We start from the raw sequence: 17111 nt of genomic DNA, 5'->3' as shown, positions 1-17111 counted from the left end.
CTAAAAACCACCTGTTACATAAAGTTCCTGTTGCAATTAAATTAATTTACTAACACAGCCAGGCAGTTTAACAGCTTATTAGTGCAGATCAATATTGTTAAGTCATATAAGTGAAGCCTTGTTCAATGCCCTTTAACTCTTTAGATATCTTTTTCCCCCCCAAAACACACTCCACCACGCAAGTCCCTCCACATGGTCCAGCAGCTACGACCAGAGGCAGGCTTGCTGCAGGATAAAAGGAGAGCTACCATCAAAGCTACTTTTGTTTAAAGTGATAAAGGGGGACAAGGGGAATACTAGTAAATCATTCTCATGTTTCTCAGCAGCTCTGCAATTTCCTTTTCAACTCCCACCCCATCCCCAATCCTTTCTATCCCCAGATGGCTTCTGATGCCAACCCACTCAAACAACCTACATGATGAGACGTTGGTTGAAACCATGCCAACCTGATCATTAAGCTTCAAAGAGGTAGTATCAACAACAACAAAGAAAGAAAGAAAAAAGAAAGCAATGAACAAGTGAGCTAAAAATGAAATATCAAAAAGATAACAGCTCTTTTAGATGTCAGAATGAGACAATGTTTCAAACAATGCCAGGATTAATCACCACCTTGTAACTCATTGCAAAATGTCTATTCAAACATGGTCTAGAATTTGACAGCACTTAGGGACAATCTGTTCATACAAACTACTAGCTGTGCTATACACATCAGGAACACAGTCTGCTTTTCACAGTCCCCAGTATTTTTATTCTGTTCTGTTCTGAATGTCAGTGGAGGAAAGACTATCCCTCATATTGCAAACATTTTTTCCCTGCTCCACCACAGACTTCCAGTGTGACCTTGGGCAAGCCACTTAGCCTCTCTGTGCTTCAGTTCCCCATCTGTAGAATGGGGATAATGACACATCCCTACCTCGCAGGGGTCTTGTGAGGACAAATACATGGAGGATTGTGAAGAGCTTTGAGATCAACCGATGAAAAGCATGATCAAAGCTAGATATTGTTATTATTATGATTATAATTATTTCGCAGTGACACATTTTGCTTAGAAAAAATTACATACAGACTTTTTTCAATAACACTGAGCAATTTCCAAGCCCCAAATGCATTATTTAACTAATCACACAACGCTGAGGTGAAACAGGTAAACATAATTATTATTTGACAGATGAGGAAACAAAGACATAGAAGTTAAGGCAAAAAAATTCAGATTTAGGTGCCTAAGGTAGGCACCCAAATGAGTGGCTTTATTTTTAGAGGTTCTGAACACTCACAATTCCCACTAAAGTCCAACAGGAACCTCAGGTGCCTCAGAGAGAAGGACTTGACCCTTCTTTGTCTGTCATAGAATCACAGAATATCAGGGTGGGAAGGGACCTCAGGAGGTCATCTAGTCCAACCCCCGGCTCAAAGCAGGACCAATCCCCAACTAAATCATCCCAGCCAGGGCTTTGTCAAGCCTGACCTTAAAAACTTATAAGGAAGGAGATTCCACCACCTCCCTAGGTAACGCATTCCAGTGCTTCACCACCCACCTAGTGAAAAAGTTTTTCCTAATATCCAACCTAAACCTCCCCCACCGCAACTTGAGACCATTACTCCTTGTTCTGTCATCTGCTACCACTGAGAATAGTCTCGATCCATCCTCTTTGGAACCCCCTTTCAGGTAGTTGAAAGCAGCTATCAAATCCCCCCTCATTCTTCTCTTCCGCAAACTAAACAATCCCAGTTCCCTCAGCCTCTCCTCATAAGTCATGTGTTCCAGTCCCCTAACCATTTTTGTTGCCCTCCGCTGGACACTTTCCAATTTTTCCACATCCTTCTTGTAGTGTGGGGCCCACAACTGGACACAGTACTCCAGATGCGGCCTCACGAATGTCGAATAGAGGGGAATGATCACGTCCCTCCATCTGCTGGCAATGCCCCTACTTATACATCCCAAAATGCCATTGGCCTTCTTGGCAACAAGGGCACACTGTTGACTCATATCCAGCTTCTCGTCCACTGTAACCCCAGGTCCTTTTCTGCAGAATTGCTGCCTAACCATTCAGTCCCTCGTCTGTAGCGGTGCATGGGATTCTTCCATCCTAAGTGCAGACTTTGCACTTGTCCTTGTTGAACCTCATCAGATTTCTTTTAGCCCAATCCTCTGATTTGTCTAGGTCCCTCTGTATCCTATCCCTACCCTCCAGTGTATCCACCTCTCCTCCCAGTTTAGTGTCATCTGCAAACTTGCTGAGGGTGCAATCCACATCATCCTCATCATTAACGAAGATATTGAACAAAACCGGCCCCAGGACCGACCCTTGGGGCACTCCGCTTGGTACCGGCTGCCAACTAGACATGGAGCCATTGATCACTACCCATTGAGCCCGACAATCTAGCCAGTTTTCTATCCACCTTATAGTCCATTCATCCAGCCCATACTTCTTTAACTTGCTGGCAAGAATACTGTGGGAGACTGTGTCAAAAGCTTTGCTCAAGTCAAGGAATAACACATCCACTGCTTTCCCTTCATCCACAGAGCCAGTTATTTCGTCATAGAAGGCAATTAGATTAGTCAGGCATGACTTGCCCTTGGTGAATCCATGCTGACTGTTCCTGATCACTTTCCTCTCCTATAAGTGCTTCAGAATTGATTCCTTGAGGACCTGCTTCATGATTTTTCCAGGGATTGAGGTGAGGCTGACTGGCCTGTAGTTCTCCGGATCCTCCTTCTTCCCTTTTTTTAAAGATGGGAACTACATTAGCCATTTTCCAGTCGTCCGGGACCTCCCCTGATCGCCATGAGTTTTCAAAGATAATGGCCAATGGCTCTGCAATCACATCCGCCAATTCCTTTAGCACTCTTGGACGTCCATCACATCAAAGCAGGTAAGAAAATGGAGTCCTTTTAAATGACTGACCAATGAAGGCCTTGATTCAGGGAAGTGTCCCTATTCAGGAAAGCACTTATACATGTGTTTAAATGTAAGCACGTAATTAGTTCCATGGGACTTAAGCATGTGCTTTCCTGTGTCAAGGCCTAATGCCACAAACTTCCAGAGCACCAAAAAGAGAAATAGAATGCAATTACTAACCAGTGTAAAGTGGTAAGACTCTTCAATTAATACATTTTTTGTGCATCACACTCAAATATATTTTATAGAAGAAAGCAGCCTTTGTAAAACCAACATCTGGAATCCAACCTATTCAAAGAATATTTTTTGTCCAGGAAGGCCATACAGAGGACACCATTAAAACCTTTACAACTCTTTACACAAAATTCAGTATGGGGTTGGACCTCTGGCCTCAACTCTCTAAAAATCTGGCCCATGAAGTTCAAAGTGGATATACAAAAGTCCTGTTGATTGTGCAGTGGTATAAAATCTTCACAGCATTTTCCTTTGCACGTAGGTAACGTTACGATTATATTTGCAGTATTTCCTATACTTAGGGTATGTCTATACTGCAAAAAAAGGTGTGTTCTTAATTTGGGTTTGCTAATCCACATTAGAATACTCAGGTTAAAACAGCAGTGAAGTCACGGCAACCTATAGGCGATCCTGAGCTTGAACAAAAGGTAGGTACATCATTGTTTATGCCCTAACATGTACAGACTCCACTTTCTAAAAACAGACCCTAAGAGTTCTAGCACTGAGTTAAGCAATCCACTGTTAGCTTGGACAGGAGACAGACAGCAGTGCCCACTTTTTGGCAGTAGGTCTCTTTTTTTAAGTATCATCTTCTTGCTCGATTTTCTTTTTCTCCATTTTCTTCTTTTGTTGCTTTAGACAGTTAGCTAGACAAATAGGCACAGTGACGGAAATATGAACAGAATCTTTAAATAATTATTTTACACAGTGTGGGTCCCATTAGATTGGGTATGTAATGAGGTCAAAGGAAGCAACTCTGAAAATCAGGTCACCTATGTAGAGGCCTTAAAAATGGATTTAGGCACCTAACTTTTGGTGCCCATGTTTTAAAACTGGGCTCTGAAGTGTTGCTTTTTTTTATTATTAAATTTAAAAACAACTCCTCAGAAAAGATTTATTATCAAAGTCCCAAATATCAGTCAACCCACAGTACTGGTGTGTTTGTTTCTTATGATAAAAGAAGGACTAATGCAAATCTATTAAAATGCACAAGACCACACAGGACAGATTTTGTTGTGATCACTAAACATATTCAGGTATGTACAAAATGTTTCTGATTACGCTACACCTCTACAAAGGTGCTAGCTTGAAAATGCCATGTATTCAGACGCTGCACTCTAGAAGGGAGCCTACTGAAGGAAGTTTCCCTAAGGCAGGCATAAAAAAGTTGAAGAAGTAGATGCTCCCAAGAAAAGAAAAAACAACACGCCTTCTGAGTAACATCTTCATGGCAAAGGAGTCTGCACAGCCTACTGTATTGGAATCACAGTCCATCCAATGACTGGCAAGGACTTACAGAGGGCCCACATGGCAACAATAGGAACCACAGGCTGTGTCAGGCAGTTTGAGTGCCTCATGTTAGGAAGGATTACTTAGATCACTGCCCGTGCCCAGGAGGGTAATAGACACACTTTAGACACACTATAATGGGTGCTTGCCTCTTTTATACCCTCTGAGAACATTCCACGTACCTTCTGAAGTTTGTCTGCCTTCTCGTAGTATCCCTCCAGCTCCTGCCGCAGAACATGATTCTCCTCCGACAGCATCTCCACCATTTGCTGCGCTCGCTCCACAATGGCATATGCATCAGGCGTGAGCTGCTGGCTTGGTGCAGTCGCAGGTGAAGGCTGGGCAGTTACAGCTGATGGGAGCTGTGGCAAGGTTGCTGAGTGCAGTGGGCCAGTAATGGAGGAGGCCTGGGAGGACATTGGACTGTGCTGCTGTACCGGCACCGATGGAAAAGCAGGTTGACATTGTCGGCTAAATAAAAGCAAATATGGGAAAAGAATTATATCAGCCCAGAAAAACTGCCCTGAAAATATACCAGCCATCTAGATTGTAGGGGCTTTCGGATAAGGCATAACTTTTTACTACAAGTTTGTTCAGCACCTAGCAATGGGACCCTGATTTATAAGTATTACCATAATATAAATCACAGCAGTACTCCAGGAAAAGCATCTACTCACACGTGATTGACAATGATTTATATATTTATCTGGATCTCTAAAATGATAAAAAGGCATCTATCCGAAAGCACTGGGTATCCTGCTTTTGCTTAAAGAAAAGGAGTACTAGTGGCACCTTAGAGACTAACCAATTTATTTGAGCATAAGCTTTCGTGAGCTACAGCTCACTTCATCGGATGCATACAGACTAACACGGCTGCTACTCCGAAACCTGCTTTTGCACAACTAGTGTCACAGACTTCAGACACCAACAAAATTCAGGAGTACTGGCTGATGGATGCTAATTCAGGAGTACTGGCTGATGGATGCTAACAATATATTCCTCATCCTTCAACCATTACCTGCCTGGAGTCAGTGAGTAGAATTCTGATAGGCTGAATCAGAAGATGGGAGGAAGTGAAGCGAGCAATGTGATGTTCCTGAATAGCTTTAGCCTAGCAAAGGACAGACTGCTGCAAAACGGCTGGCTGGACAACTCTGATCAATTATTTCAAATCATCAAAGTCATTTTACAAAAGACCCTCATAATGATTATATGAATAGGTGAGTTATATTCAGATGCATTAATCTATCTATTGATCTTACTGAAAACAAAGAGATGACTTGATCATGGTCTAGATCAGAGGTGGGCAAACTACTGCCCGCGGGCCACGTCCAGCCCACGGGACCCTCCTGCCCAGCCCCTGAGCTCCCGGCCCGGGAGGCTCGCCCCCGTCCCCTCCCCCGCTGTTCCCCTTCCCCCCAGCCTCAGCTCCCTGCGCCACCAGCGCAATGCTCTGGGCGGCGGGGCTGCAAGCTCCTGGGGCAGCGCAGCTGCAGAGCCCGCCCTGACCCGGTGCTCTGTGCTGCACGGTGCATAGTTGGCTCCAGCTAGGCAGCGTGGCTGTAGCGCTGCCAGCCAACGGTGCTCCAGGCAGTGCGGTAAGGGGGCAGGGAGCAGGGGGGTTAGATAGATAGAGGGCAGGGGAGTTCGGGGGGGGGGTCAAGGAGTGGGGGTGTGGATAGGGTCGGGGTCGTCATAAGGCGGGGAACAAGGGGGTTGAATGGGGGCAGGAGTCCTGGGGGGCAGTCAGGAAGGAGGGGGCGTTGGATGGGGTGGTGGGGGGCAGTCAGGGGCAGAGGTTCCGGGAGCAGTCAGGGTACAGGGAGAAGGAGTGGCTGGATGGGGCAGGTGTCCCGGGGGGGGGGGGGTCAGGAAGGAGATGGGGCGGTGGGAGGCAGTCAGGGACAGAAGTTCCGGGGGCGGTCAGGAAGAAGGGGTGGTTGGATGGGGAAGAGGTCCAGGGGCGGGAGGGAGGGCGTCAGGGGGGTGAGAAGTGGGGGGGGGCGGATGTGGGCGGGAGGCCATTCCCCCCTCCCCTAACCAGCCCTCCATACAGTGAGGGTAATTCTATCTTAGCTACTTTTATGTCCCCATCTCCATAGTATCTGACTGCCTCACAATCTTTAATGTATTTATCCTCACCACAAACCGTGTGGTAGAGAAGTGCTGTTATCCCCATTTTACAGATAAGGAGCTGACACACAGAGAGGCTAAGTGACTTGCCCAATGTCACACAGGAAGTCTGTGATGGAACAAGGAATCAAATCTGGGTTTCCGAAGTCCCAGGTTAGCATCCTAACCACTGGATCAACATTCCTCTCCAATTACCCATTCTCCATCATCTGCAGCCGTATCAAGGCTACTTTTCCTGAAAGATAAGTTCTCAGATAACAAGTTATTGGAGTTGACGCAGGAATCACTGGGTGAATTTCTGCATCCTGTGTTATGCAGGAGGTCATGATTATCCCTTTTGGCCTTAAAATCTATGAATACTATTATGTATACACTATATTTTTTCCTAAATACACAACACATGTGATCAATGTTGTTTTCACAGTGTATGGTGCTTCACAAGGAGGGAAAGATGGGATTTTCAAAAGCACTTAGCATTGGCTAATTCTGTTCCCACTGGAATCAACATCCCATTGACCTCCATGGGTGCAGACTTAGACCAACACTGAATGCTTTTGAAAATCCTGCCTAAAAGCAAAGGTCCAAGTACTAAAGAGCTCACCACAGCCTAATAACAATGGCTAGGCAGGTGGCCTATTGGCAATTCACAGGTATCTTAGCTTATGCCTTCATGAACAGAACCTCGTTGAAATAGGAAATGCCCTGAAGCAGCAAAGGTGCCATTACACAGGCGGGATGGGAATGGGCAGCAGGGCAGACTTAACCAGTAAATGCTCATGAGGCTACTTTGTGTGCTGAGTACATCATCGCATTAGTGAATTTTTTAAAACTTATTTGCTAATTCACTAATGATTAAGTTGGCACAAGAAAGCAGGTGAGTGCTCGGAAAGAGCTTGAACCAAATACATCAGGAGACAGATCTGCTGCAATTGTTATACTATGTTTCACTTCAATAGCCATATAGTTTCACTTCAATGTTGCTGGCAGAACCCCCCTCCTCCTGGCCTTCTCACACTACATGCCACATCCCACCTATGCCATATAATGTTTGATGCTAAAGCGAGGTCACAGAGCATCAAGGGGAAAAGAAATAAGGGAAGCTATCACACGCAAAGCCACTGTTAACTGAATGGAACGCTGTCTGGAACTGGGAATTCTCCGACACGGCTATACCAGTGATGATGTCATAGGGGATGGGAAGTTACAGCAACACTGTTCTCAGTATTGATTATAATGGGAAGTAACATGATGAATCTTGCTTAGGCTGCGCAGTGCTCCCTTATGTGGAAGGGTCAGTATCACAGGTGATACTGCTTGGAATGTTATGCTGCTCTGCCACATCTGTCTCCTTATCACCAGCAAAATCAGAGAGAGGAAAGGACTGTGCATGCGGACGCACGTGCTGTGGGGGAGGCCTTTCAAGGGCCCCATTTATTCATTCCTTTGCAATAGTGTTTGAGGTTGGACCTATACCTGGTCAACCAGTTTTTTATTGTGAACTGAACGGTGTGGCCGTCAGATGTTAGACTGTATCACCCCTGAGATATACTGAGGCCATTTTGTTACTGCCCTTTTCTTCATCACACTCGACTTTGTAAAACCTCATATGAAACCGCCAGTATCCTGTCCTCATCAGGAACTGAAATTTCTTTTTGTTTCAAAAGTTAACAATATAAAAATAGTATGACCAATATTATAAACTGGGTTGAGCAATGAAATGTCACATACAATTATGAGCATGTCAGATATTTCCAAATGCAACCTAGTAAATGGAACATTACTAGTTTATGTGAGGCCTATTCTAACACTTAATAGTTTTATCAATATAATTATTTCAATTAGTGTTTATTTTACCCAAATAGTTATCCTGGTAAAAGCCTAATGTAGACACCGTTATACTAGCATAAAGGAGACTTATACCAGTATAGTTAATTCCCCTTCCTGTACAGGAATAGCTACACTTGTATAAAGCACCTATATATTGATATACCTGTATCCAAACTAGGTGAGCTGTACCTACTTTAACTATACTGGTTAAGCCCTGATTGTCCTGACTGGGGATTTCTAACCTCGTATTAGTTTTGCACTTTTCCATAGGCTTCAGCCAGTCTAGATTTACATTGAGAAGTGAGGGAAGAAGCAGGCCCAGTTAATTCAGTCATTCCTGATTTTCGAGTTATTCACCCCAAGTTACTCCTGATTTACATCCATGTGAGAGCAGAATCAGGCCATAGATTCTGCACAGGCCAGAGTGTCTTGGATGTTCTCATAACTATTTTTCATCTTGAACTTGTACAATTTATGTCGCTTCTTTTGATGTGTGGCTGGTAAACATAATGAATTACTGATGAACAGTTTGTTCTTTACTGTTTACAAGTCCCATTTATCCCAGGTTTCCTTTGAAGTTTTTTTAAACTGAACCCACTGTTAAACCTCTGGATGCATGTACAATACATATAACACAACAATCCAAAAAGCAAACTGGCAGTTAGAAAAAATAAGATTCCCTGATGAGGTTAAATACAGTTCATATCCAACCCCTCAAGTTAATGCCTGAATGAATAAATAAATGAACCAAGCTTGCCCTCTGTCCAGAGAGTCAACAGAGTTGAGCTCCCTCGGACTAATAGGGCACATAAATGCCAATGATTTTCCTTTATTCTTTTAGATGATGGTTTTACTCTGTATTAGAGCTGGCTGAAATTTCCTGTGTAAAAGGTTTTTCATGACAAAATTGCCTATTTTTTAAAATGACTCTTCAAGAAAAATTATCAAAATTGTAGGTATTTTCCATTTTTTGCAAAATTTCCAGTGATGTTTTTATCAATTTTTTAAAACGCTTTTGTCAAAATTGTTTTAGAACTCAGTGGCATTTTTTTGTTTACTGAAAACCTGGTTTTTTGGTAAATGAAAAATTTTGTACAAAGTAATAAAACACTGCTTTTGGGAATGAAAAATTTCAGTAATGATTTTGATAAAAATTTGATTAATTTTTCAGTTTAAAACGTTATGAAAAATAGGTCCACTTGGAACACTTCGTAATTTTGAAATCATTTTTCAACCAGCTTTGCTCTCACTTTTTTTCCATTATAACTGTTTCCCTAGTGATTGCACTTTTCTAGTGTTGTCAGGATAGTTTTATAGTTTGTTTGTTTGTTTGTTTTTCCTTTTTGACAGGCATTTAGGAGGGAAGGCTATGACAGCTACAGAAGCAGCAGTGGTAGTGACCCACAGAATGAAGGTGACTAGATGTGGAAGCTGCAGGATGTACAATCTTCTGGAGAGGGTACTTGAAAGGTGCTTCGTTCGTATGAAGTGCCGCCTGATAGACCCAAAGGAAGAGTAGGCCAGAGGTTTGGAGATGCAAACTATGGTTGAGTTTCTAAGGGGATTTGAGCAGATGATAGAGAGAGAAGGCTGAAGGGAAACCTCAAGACTTGCAGATCAGAGAACTGTGGATGAAAAAAGTGGCCAGTGGAAGCGTGTGACTATGAGAACATGGCAGAAGAAAAGACCGGCTAGCGAAGGAGAAATAGAGCTGAGGAATAGGCTGTTGGAAAATGAAAGGGAGAAGCAGTAACAGAAGATGGAAGAGCAAGGAAGAAGAGAAGAGTGGCTAGTCCTACAGGAAGAGGGGAAGAGGCATGGGTGGTCGTTATCATAGGCTGGGGGAGGCTGAGCCTTCCCAAACACCAGGAAGAGGCAGGTCTATGTAACTGGGGACTTCCTACTAAGAAGAACAGAAAGGCCTGTCACCAGAGCTGATCTGGAGAATAGAAGGGTGTGCTGTCTGCCCAGAGCTAATATATGGAATGTGGACCTAAGGCTGAAGAGAATCCTAATGGGAGCAGGCAAGAATCCACTGATTATTCTTCACATGGGGACAAAGAATACTGCTAGATTCTCATTAGTGTGCATCAAGGAAGACTACACCAGGCCAAGGAAGACGCTTAAAGAAATGAAAGCTCGGGTGATCTTCAGCAAAAACAATAAGGAGTTCGGTGGCACCTTAAAGACTAACAGATTTATTTGGGCATAAGCTTTTGCCCAAATAAATCTGTTAGTCTTTAAGGTGCCACCGGACTCCTCGTTGTTTTTGTGGATACAGACTAACACGGCTACCCCTCTGATACGTGATCTTCAGTGGGATTCTACCTATACCTGGAGGAGGAGAGCAGAGACCAGGCAAGCTTATGATGATCGACAGATGACTTGCACAACAGTGCTGTGAAGAGGGCTTTGAGGTGGTAGACCACTGGGAGGCATTCACCAACAGAGGACTGTTCTCATGGGATGGATTCAACCTGAGCAGGGAGGGAAACAGACTTCTGGGATGGAGGTTGGCACCGCTGAAGAGCTTTAAACTACGAATTCAGGAGAGACAGTTGGGAGGTGCTCATATAATCTCAATGTTTGATTCCAATACTTGAGCAGAAGGAAAATCACGTGAAAGAGGATACAGTAATGGAGAAAGGAACAACAGAGGGTAGGAAAGTGGACATCAAGAGGAAAGATGTGCCAATACCACTGCCAATAACAGGTATGTGATACTGGCGGTAAAATGACTGTACCTAATCGGGCGAGAAATCTGAGTGAAGCCAAGCAGCAACAACTAAGATGTCCGTACACCATTGCAAGGCGCCTGAGTAACAAAACAGAAGAACTAGAACTATTGGTGCAGAAAGTGAAACCAGATATTATAGAGATACTGGAAACATGGTGGAATAGTCGTCATGACTGGAATACAGGTATTGAAGGGTATGTGCTGTTCAGGAAAGACAGAAATAAAGGTAAAGGTGGTGGAGCAGCATTGTATATTAATGATGAGGTAGACTGTAAAGAAACTGGAAGTGATGGAATGGATAAAATGGAATCTGGGTCAAAATCAATTGGGGAAGAAAGGTAACAGAAGCTCCACTTGGATAATGGTTGGGGTCTGCTACAGAGCCCCAGGATCTTATCCGGATATGGATATTTTAAATGAAATAAATACTAGAGCTGTCAAGAGATTAAAAAAATTAATCATGCTGTTAATAATAGAATACCATTTATTTAAATATTTTTGGATGTTTTCTACATTTTCAAATATCTTGATTTCAATTACAACACAGAATACAAAGTATACAGTGCTCATTTTATATTTATTTTTATTACAAATATTTGCACTGTAAAAAACAAAAGAAATAGTATTTTTCAATTCATCTAATATAAGTACTGTAGAGCAATCTCTTTAGCATGAAAGTTGAACTTACAAATGTAGAATTATGTACAAAAAATAACTGCATTCAAAAATAAAACAAATGTAAAACCTACAAGTCCACTCAGTCCTATTTCTTGTTCAGCCAATCACTCACAGAAACAAGTTTATTTACATTTGCAGGGGATAATGCTGCCCGCTTCTTGTTTACAATGTCACCTGAAAGTGACAACAGGCGTTCACATGGCACTGTTGTAGCCGGCATCACAAGATATTTACGTGCCAGATGCACTAAAGATTCATATGCCCCTTCATGCTTCAAACACCATTCCAGAAGACATGCGTCCATGGTGATGACAGGTTCTGCTCGATAACAATCCAAAGCAGTGCGGATGGACACATGTTTTTTTTTTTCCATCATCTGAGTCAGATGCCACCAGCAGAAGGTTGATTTTTTTGGAGGGGGGGTGGTTCAGGTTCCGTAGTTTCCGCATCAGAGTGTTGCTCTTTTAAGACGTCTGACAGCATGCTCCACACCTCATCCCTCTCAGATTTTGGAAGGCACTTCAGATTCCTAAACCTTCAGTAGACTACTATAGCTATCTTTAGAAATCTCATATTGGCAACTTCTTTGCGTTTTGTCAAATCTGCAGTGAAAGTGTTCTTAAAACGAATACTATGTGCTGGGGCATCATCCGAGACTGCTATAACATGAAATATATGTCAGAATGCAGGTAAAACAGAGCAGGAGACCTTCAACTCTCCCACAAAGAGTTGAGTCACAAATTTAATTAACACATTCTTTTTTTTATAAGCGTCATCAGCATGGAAGCATGTCCTCTGGAATGGTGGCCGAAGCATGAAGGGGCCTACGAATGTTTAGTGTATCTGGCACATAAATACCTTGCAATGCTGGCTACAAAAGTGCCATGCGAACGCCTGTTTTCATTTTCAGGTGACACTGTAAATAAGAAGTGGGCAGCATTATCTCCCGTAAATGTAAACAAACTTGTTTGTCTGAGCAATTGGCTGAACAAGTAGGACTGGGTGGACTGTATGCACTAAAGTTTTACATTGTTTTGAGTACAGATATGTAACAACAACAAAAAATTCTATATTTGTAAGTTGCATTGATTTAAACTGCAACAAAGTGTACAGTGCTCACTTTATACTATTATTTTTATTACAAAATTCGCACTGTAAAATGATAAACAAAAGAAATAGTATTTTTCAATTCACCTCATACAAGTACTGTAGTGAAAACTCTTTATCATGGAAGTATTTAATAAATTTCAATTGGTATTCTATTGTTTAACAGTGCAATTAAAACTGAGATTAATCGCGATTAATTTTTTTAATCGTGATTAATTTTTTTGAATTAATCAGGTGAGTTAACTGTGATTAATCGACAACCCTAGTTTAGATGTAACAAGTTAGAGGATGCTTTTCTGTACTTTTTTTTCTTTTTTTTTTGCTGTTAATCAAGTTTGTTCATGATTGTCCTCCACTGCAGCTTCTGATGCCACAAATTAGTGACATGGATGGGATGTCTAGATAATTAATCTACACTAACACTCTTTAAACAATGAACAAATTGGGGTGAGGAGCAATTGTCTGATGCTTTATTTTAATCAAGATCATTGTGGGCCTAGAAACAAAACAATTCCCTATGATGAATCCTGTGAGGACTGATAATCATGCATTGAATGACTACAGCAGTTTGTTGATGATTATGGTGCAGCAAAACAAAAAGGTAGCATTCCCTTCTGAGACCTGTGGGAAATAAAACCTATGGGTACTTCCACCTTTTCATGTTCTCTGTATGTATAAATATCTTCTTACTATATGTCCATTCTATGCATCCGATGAAGTGGGCTGTAGCCCACGAAAGCTTATGCTCAAATAAATTTGTTAGTCTCTAAGGTGCCACAAGTACTCCTGTTCTCTGTGCACATAGCATTTCATACATTCACAGTGACAGAGATGAGCTATAGAAAGACTGCAGCCACTTTACAAAGGCATTTGGCACTGAAACGTTTTATCCTGGCAGAACATTTCCAGATTCATAAGTGGAATCAGCAGCCTGCCAAGCTCACAAGTGTGCATGTGGCACAACTAAAGAAGCCAAGCCAATTTGGAACAAATCTGGATGATGGTTTGAGGAGCTATTTGGTGTGTGATTAGAGATGCCCAGCCATTTGCTGACAGAGGCTGATCTTACATAATCCTGTGCTGTGGGATATCACTGTGTCAGTGAAGACTGTAGCAAAAGACATGGAAGATAAAATGGCCCAAAGTCAGAGTGACGTTTACCAAATCAGTGCCACATTAGCCAAAGGCTGAATCCTCATTTTGAACGTTTCTCCTGTTGCCAAACAGACCATAAATTGTCATTTCAAACGGAAGCTGTATCAGAAGTACCAGAAAGAATGACATAAACAGTCCATGTGTAAAAACAAATAAACTGTAACAAATCCAGATACAAGAATAAAGTAGTTCAAACTGTTCCTGAGCAATTGTCGCCAGTGACAGCGATGGTGACTGGTTAAACATTGCCGGTAGGAATATGCACACAGAAAATAAACCCCAGAAAAGCTCAGATATCATCTAGACAGAACCAGAAAACATCTGCAGCATCAGTCAAAAAAGCTAACAGAATGTTAGGAACCATTGGAAAAGGACAGATAATAAGACAGAAAATATCATAATACCACTATATAAATCAATGGTGTGCTCACACCTTAAATATTGTGTGCACTTCTGGTTTCCCCATCTTAAAAAAGTTATATTAGAATTGGAAAAGGTACAGAGAAGGGCACCAATTAACGATCAGGGGTATGGAAGAGTTTCCATACGAGGTGAGGTTAAAAAGACTGGGACTGTTCATCTTAGAAAAGAGATGACTAAGAGGGGATACGATAGAGGTCTATAAAATGAATGGTGTGGAGAAAGGTAATAGAGAAGTGTTATTTATTTACCCCTTCACGCAACACAAGAACAAGGGGTCACCCAATGAAATTAATAGACAGCAGGTTTAAAACAAACATAAGGACGTATTTCTTCACAAAACGCACCATCAACCAGTAGAACTTGTTAGCAAGGGATGTAGTGAAGGCCAAAAGTATAACTGGGTTCAAAAAAGAACTAGATAAGTTAATGAGGATAGGTTGAATGGCTCTTAGCCAAGATGGTCAGGTACACAACCCCAGCCTCTGGGTGCCCCTACGTCTCTGACTGCCAGATGCTGGGACTGGACAACAGGGAACAATGAATCATTTGATAATTGCCTTGTTCTATTAATTCCCTCTGAAGTATGTGGCATTTGCCACTGTTGGAAGACTGGTTTAGATGGACCATTGGTCTGACCCAGTATGGCCATTCTTAAATAAGCAGTCTCACTGAAGTCAATGGGACTACTTGTAAGAGTTCCTGCTCACCGATGAGCAATAAGGAGTTCACAAACTGGGCCCAAACAATTTCACAATCAATTAACCTCACTCTATCATTCCCATTTTGAAACAGAATTCAATGAAGCTCTGCCACATACACTGGAGTAAGCTCTGCTGCTTAGTACACAGGGCCTTGCCCAAGGAATATTTAAAGAGACTCAACAGAACAAGCTCCTTGGTTATTGAATCAGCATTTTCATGAGCTATAAAAATCAAGCCATCACCCTTTTATGTGGAGATTAATCCATTTGGTGTCTGCAGTGTTTGTTAACATAATGAATCACAGCTGGAATCCTGTTACGCTTCCTGAGAATATAACCTGAACGTGACCCCATTATCTTGTATTTCCCATTCTCATATAGCTGTTTCTTATCATAAACAGGGATTTTCACTTGGCTCTTATGAGCATAATTTTCAGCTGAAAAATTATACAAACTTTGGAGAGCTAATGCTGGTATTCAAAACACATGTTTAGCTGGTGGAATTCAAATAATGTTCCCAAGACTAAACATGCCTAAGGGAAGGCCGACAGGCCACCAGTGCAGGCTCATGCTTGCAAATAAAGTGGCAAGGTCCTGATTCTGGACATCCCCGCCTGGCAGGATCAGATTTTATTTAATCAATTTGTACAACCATTGCACTATTTGAATGAGCAATCATCTTTACCAGCCCTCATTTTCCAAGCAAACAAGTCACCTACACTATTTCAGACATTCACAATAATGAAATATTCATGTTCTGATTTATGCTTTCAAAAAAATGATCAGAAATGAGGAGCTGGGCCTGGAAATTCAGACCGTATTCCAGCTTCACCATGGACCAATGCTGAGGAAAGAAGAGTTGTTTCAGAGTAACAGCCGTGTTAGTCTGTATTCGTAAAAAGAAAAGGAGTACTTGTGGCACCTTAGAGACTAACCAGTTTATTTGAGCATGAGTTTAAGAGGAACTCTGCATTGGGAGTTAAAGTCAAAGGAGCTTCAAGGATTTATGGGTCAATAAATATCTAATTAGACCACTTTTAACATGAAAAATATTAACACACCACCAAATATGTGGATTTTTAAAGTCCTCCAGATCCGAGGAGGAAGGAGAGATGTAGTTCAGGGAGACCAAGGAGGAATTGCTAAGAGTCATGTGGTGAAACAGAGATTATACATATCAGGAAAAATGTCCTAACAGTGCGGTCCATTGCACTATGGAATAATTCCCTAAGGAATGGTGGAAGCCTCATTCTTTAAGGCATACTTGAGGCCAAACTCCACCTTCAGACAGGAGCATGAGAATTCAGTGGGAGCTATGATGCTGAACTGGTTTCCACTAGCTCTCAGGAGTCAGTCCACAAAAGGTAACATTTTAAGATGACTAGTTATGCACTTTGAGGGAAACTCACCCCTGTGCAGAAGGTCAGCACAAGGGACTATGTGCCACATAAGCCTACTTGTGAGGATTTAAGTGGAACATAAGAGGCACATAGGGCCCTTCGCACAAGACAGCATTTCACTCTTTGAGTGAAATTCACACCCAATGAGGACAGCCTGAAATAAGCAGGTAACTCATTACCTTGCAGAGCGTGGCTTTATGTTTTGTTTTGGTTTGGTTTTGGTTTTTGTGGGGGGGGGGTTCACACTCTCATTTAAAAAGAACCAACACCCTATTTCATTTTTTTAACACTCCTGGACTAAAAAAATTTTAGGCCAAATCTCAGCCCAAAGCATTTTTTTTTCTTACTTGTGAACTACAAACAATTGACAAATAGGGTTTTACAAAGGTAGCATTATGTCCTTTAATTTAGAAGCTGAATCACAGTAAGTGTTAGAAAGTTTACGGCACCTCTAACTACCTATGGTGGTGACCTATAGCTTTGTTGCTTCGAATAACCTACATTAAAATGGGAACATCTGTACAGGT

General features: G+C 42.0%; 1 protein-coding gene across 5 annotated transcripts in view; it reads right to left on the bottom strand.

Moving 5' to 3' along the window:
• The window catches only part of AMOTL1 (angiomotin like 1), a 131869-nt gene that overhangs the window by 63801 nt on the left and 50957 nt on the right, over positions 1-17111 (bottom strand). For all 5 annotated transcript variants that reach the window (XM_027821835.3, XM_043529170.1, XM_037889715.2 and 2 more), the window contains one exon: positions 4607-4895. In XM_027821835.3, coding sequence (XP_027677636.2) covers positions 4607-4895 — 289 coding nt within the window. The remainder of the gene's footprint in view (positions 1-4606; positions 4896-17111) is intronic.

Source organism: Chelonia mydas, chromosome 1 (genome assembly GCF_015237465.2).
Source record: "Chelonia mydas isolate rCheMyd1 chromosome 1, rCheMyd1.pri.v2, whole genome shotgun sequence".
Taxonomy (NCBI): domain Eukaryota; kingdom Metazoa; phylum Chordata; order Testudines; family Cheloniidae; genus Chelonia; species Chelonia mydas.
Note: the sequence above shows the minus strand (reverse complement) of the source record. Positions and strands in the feature narration are given on the sequence as shown.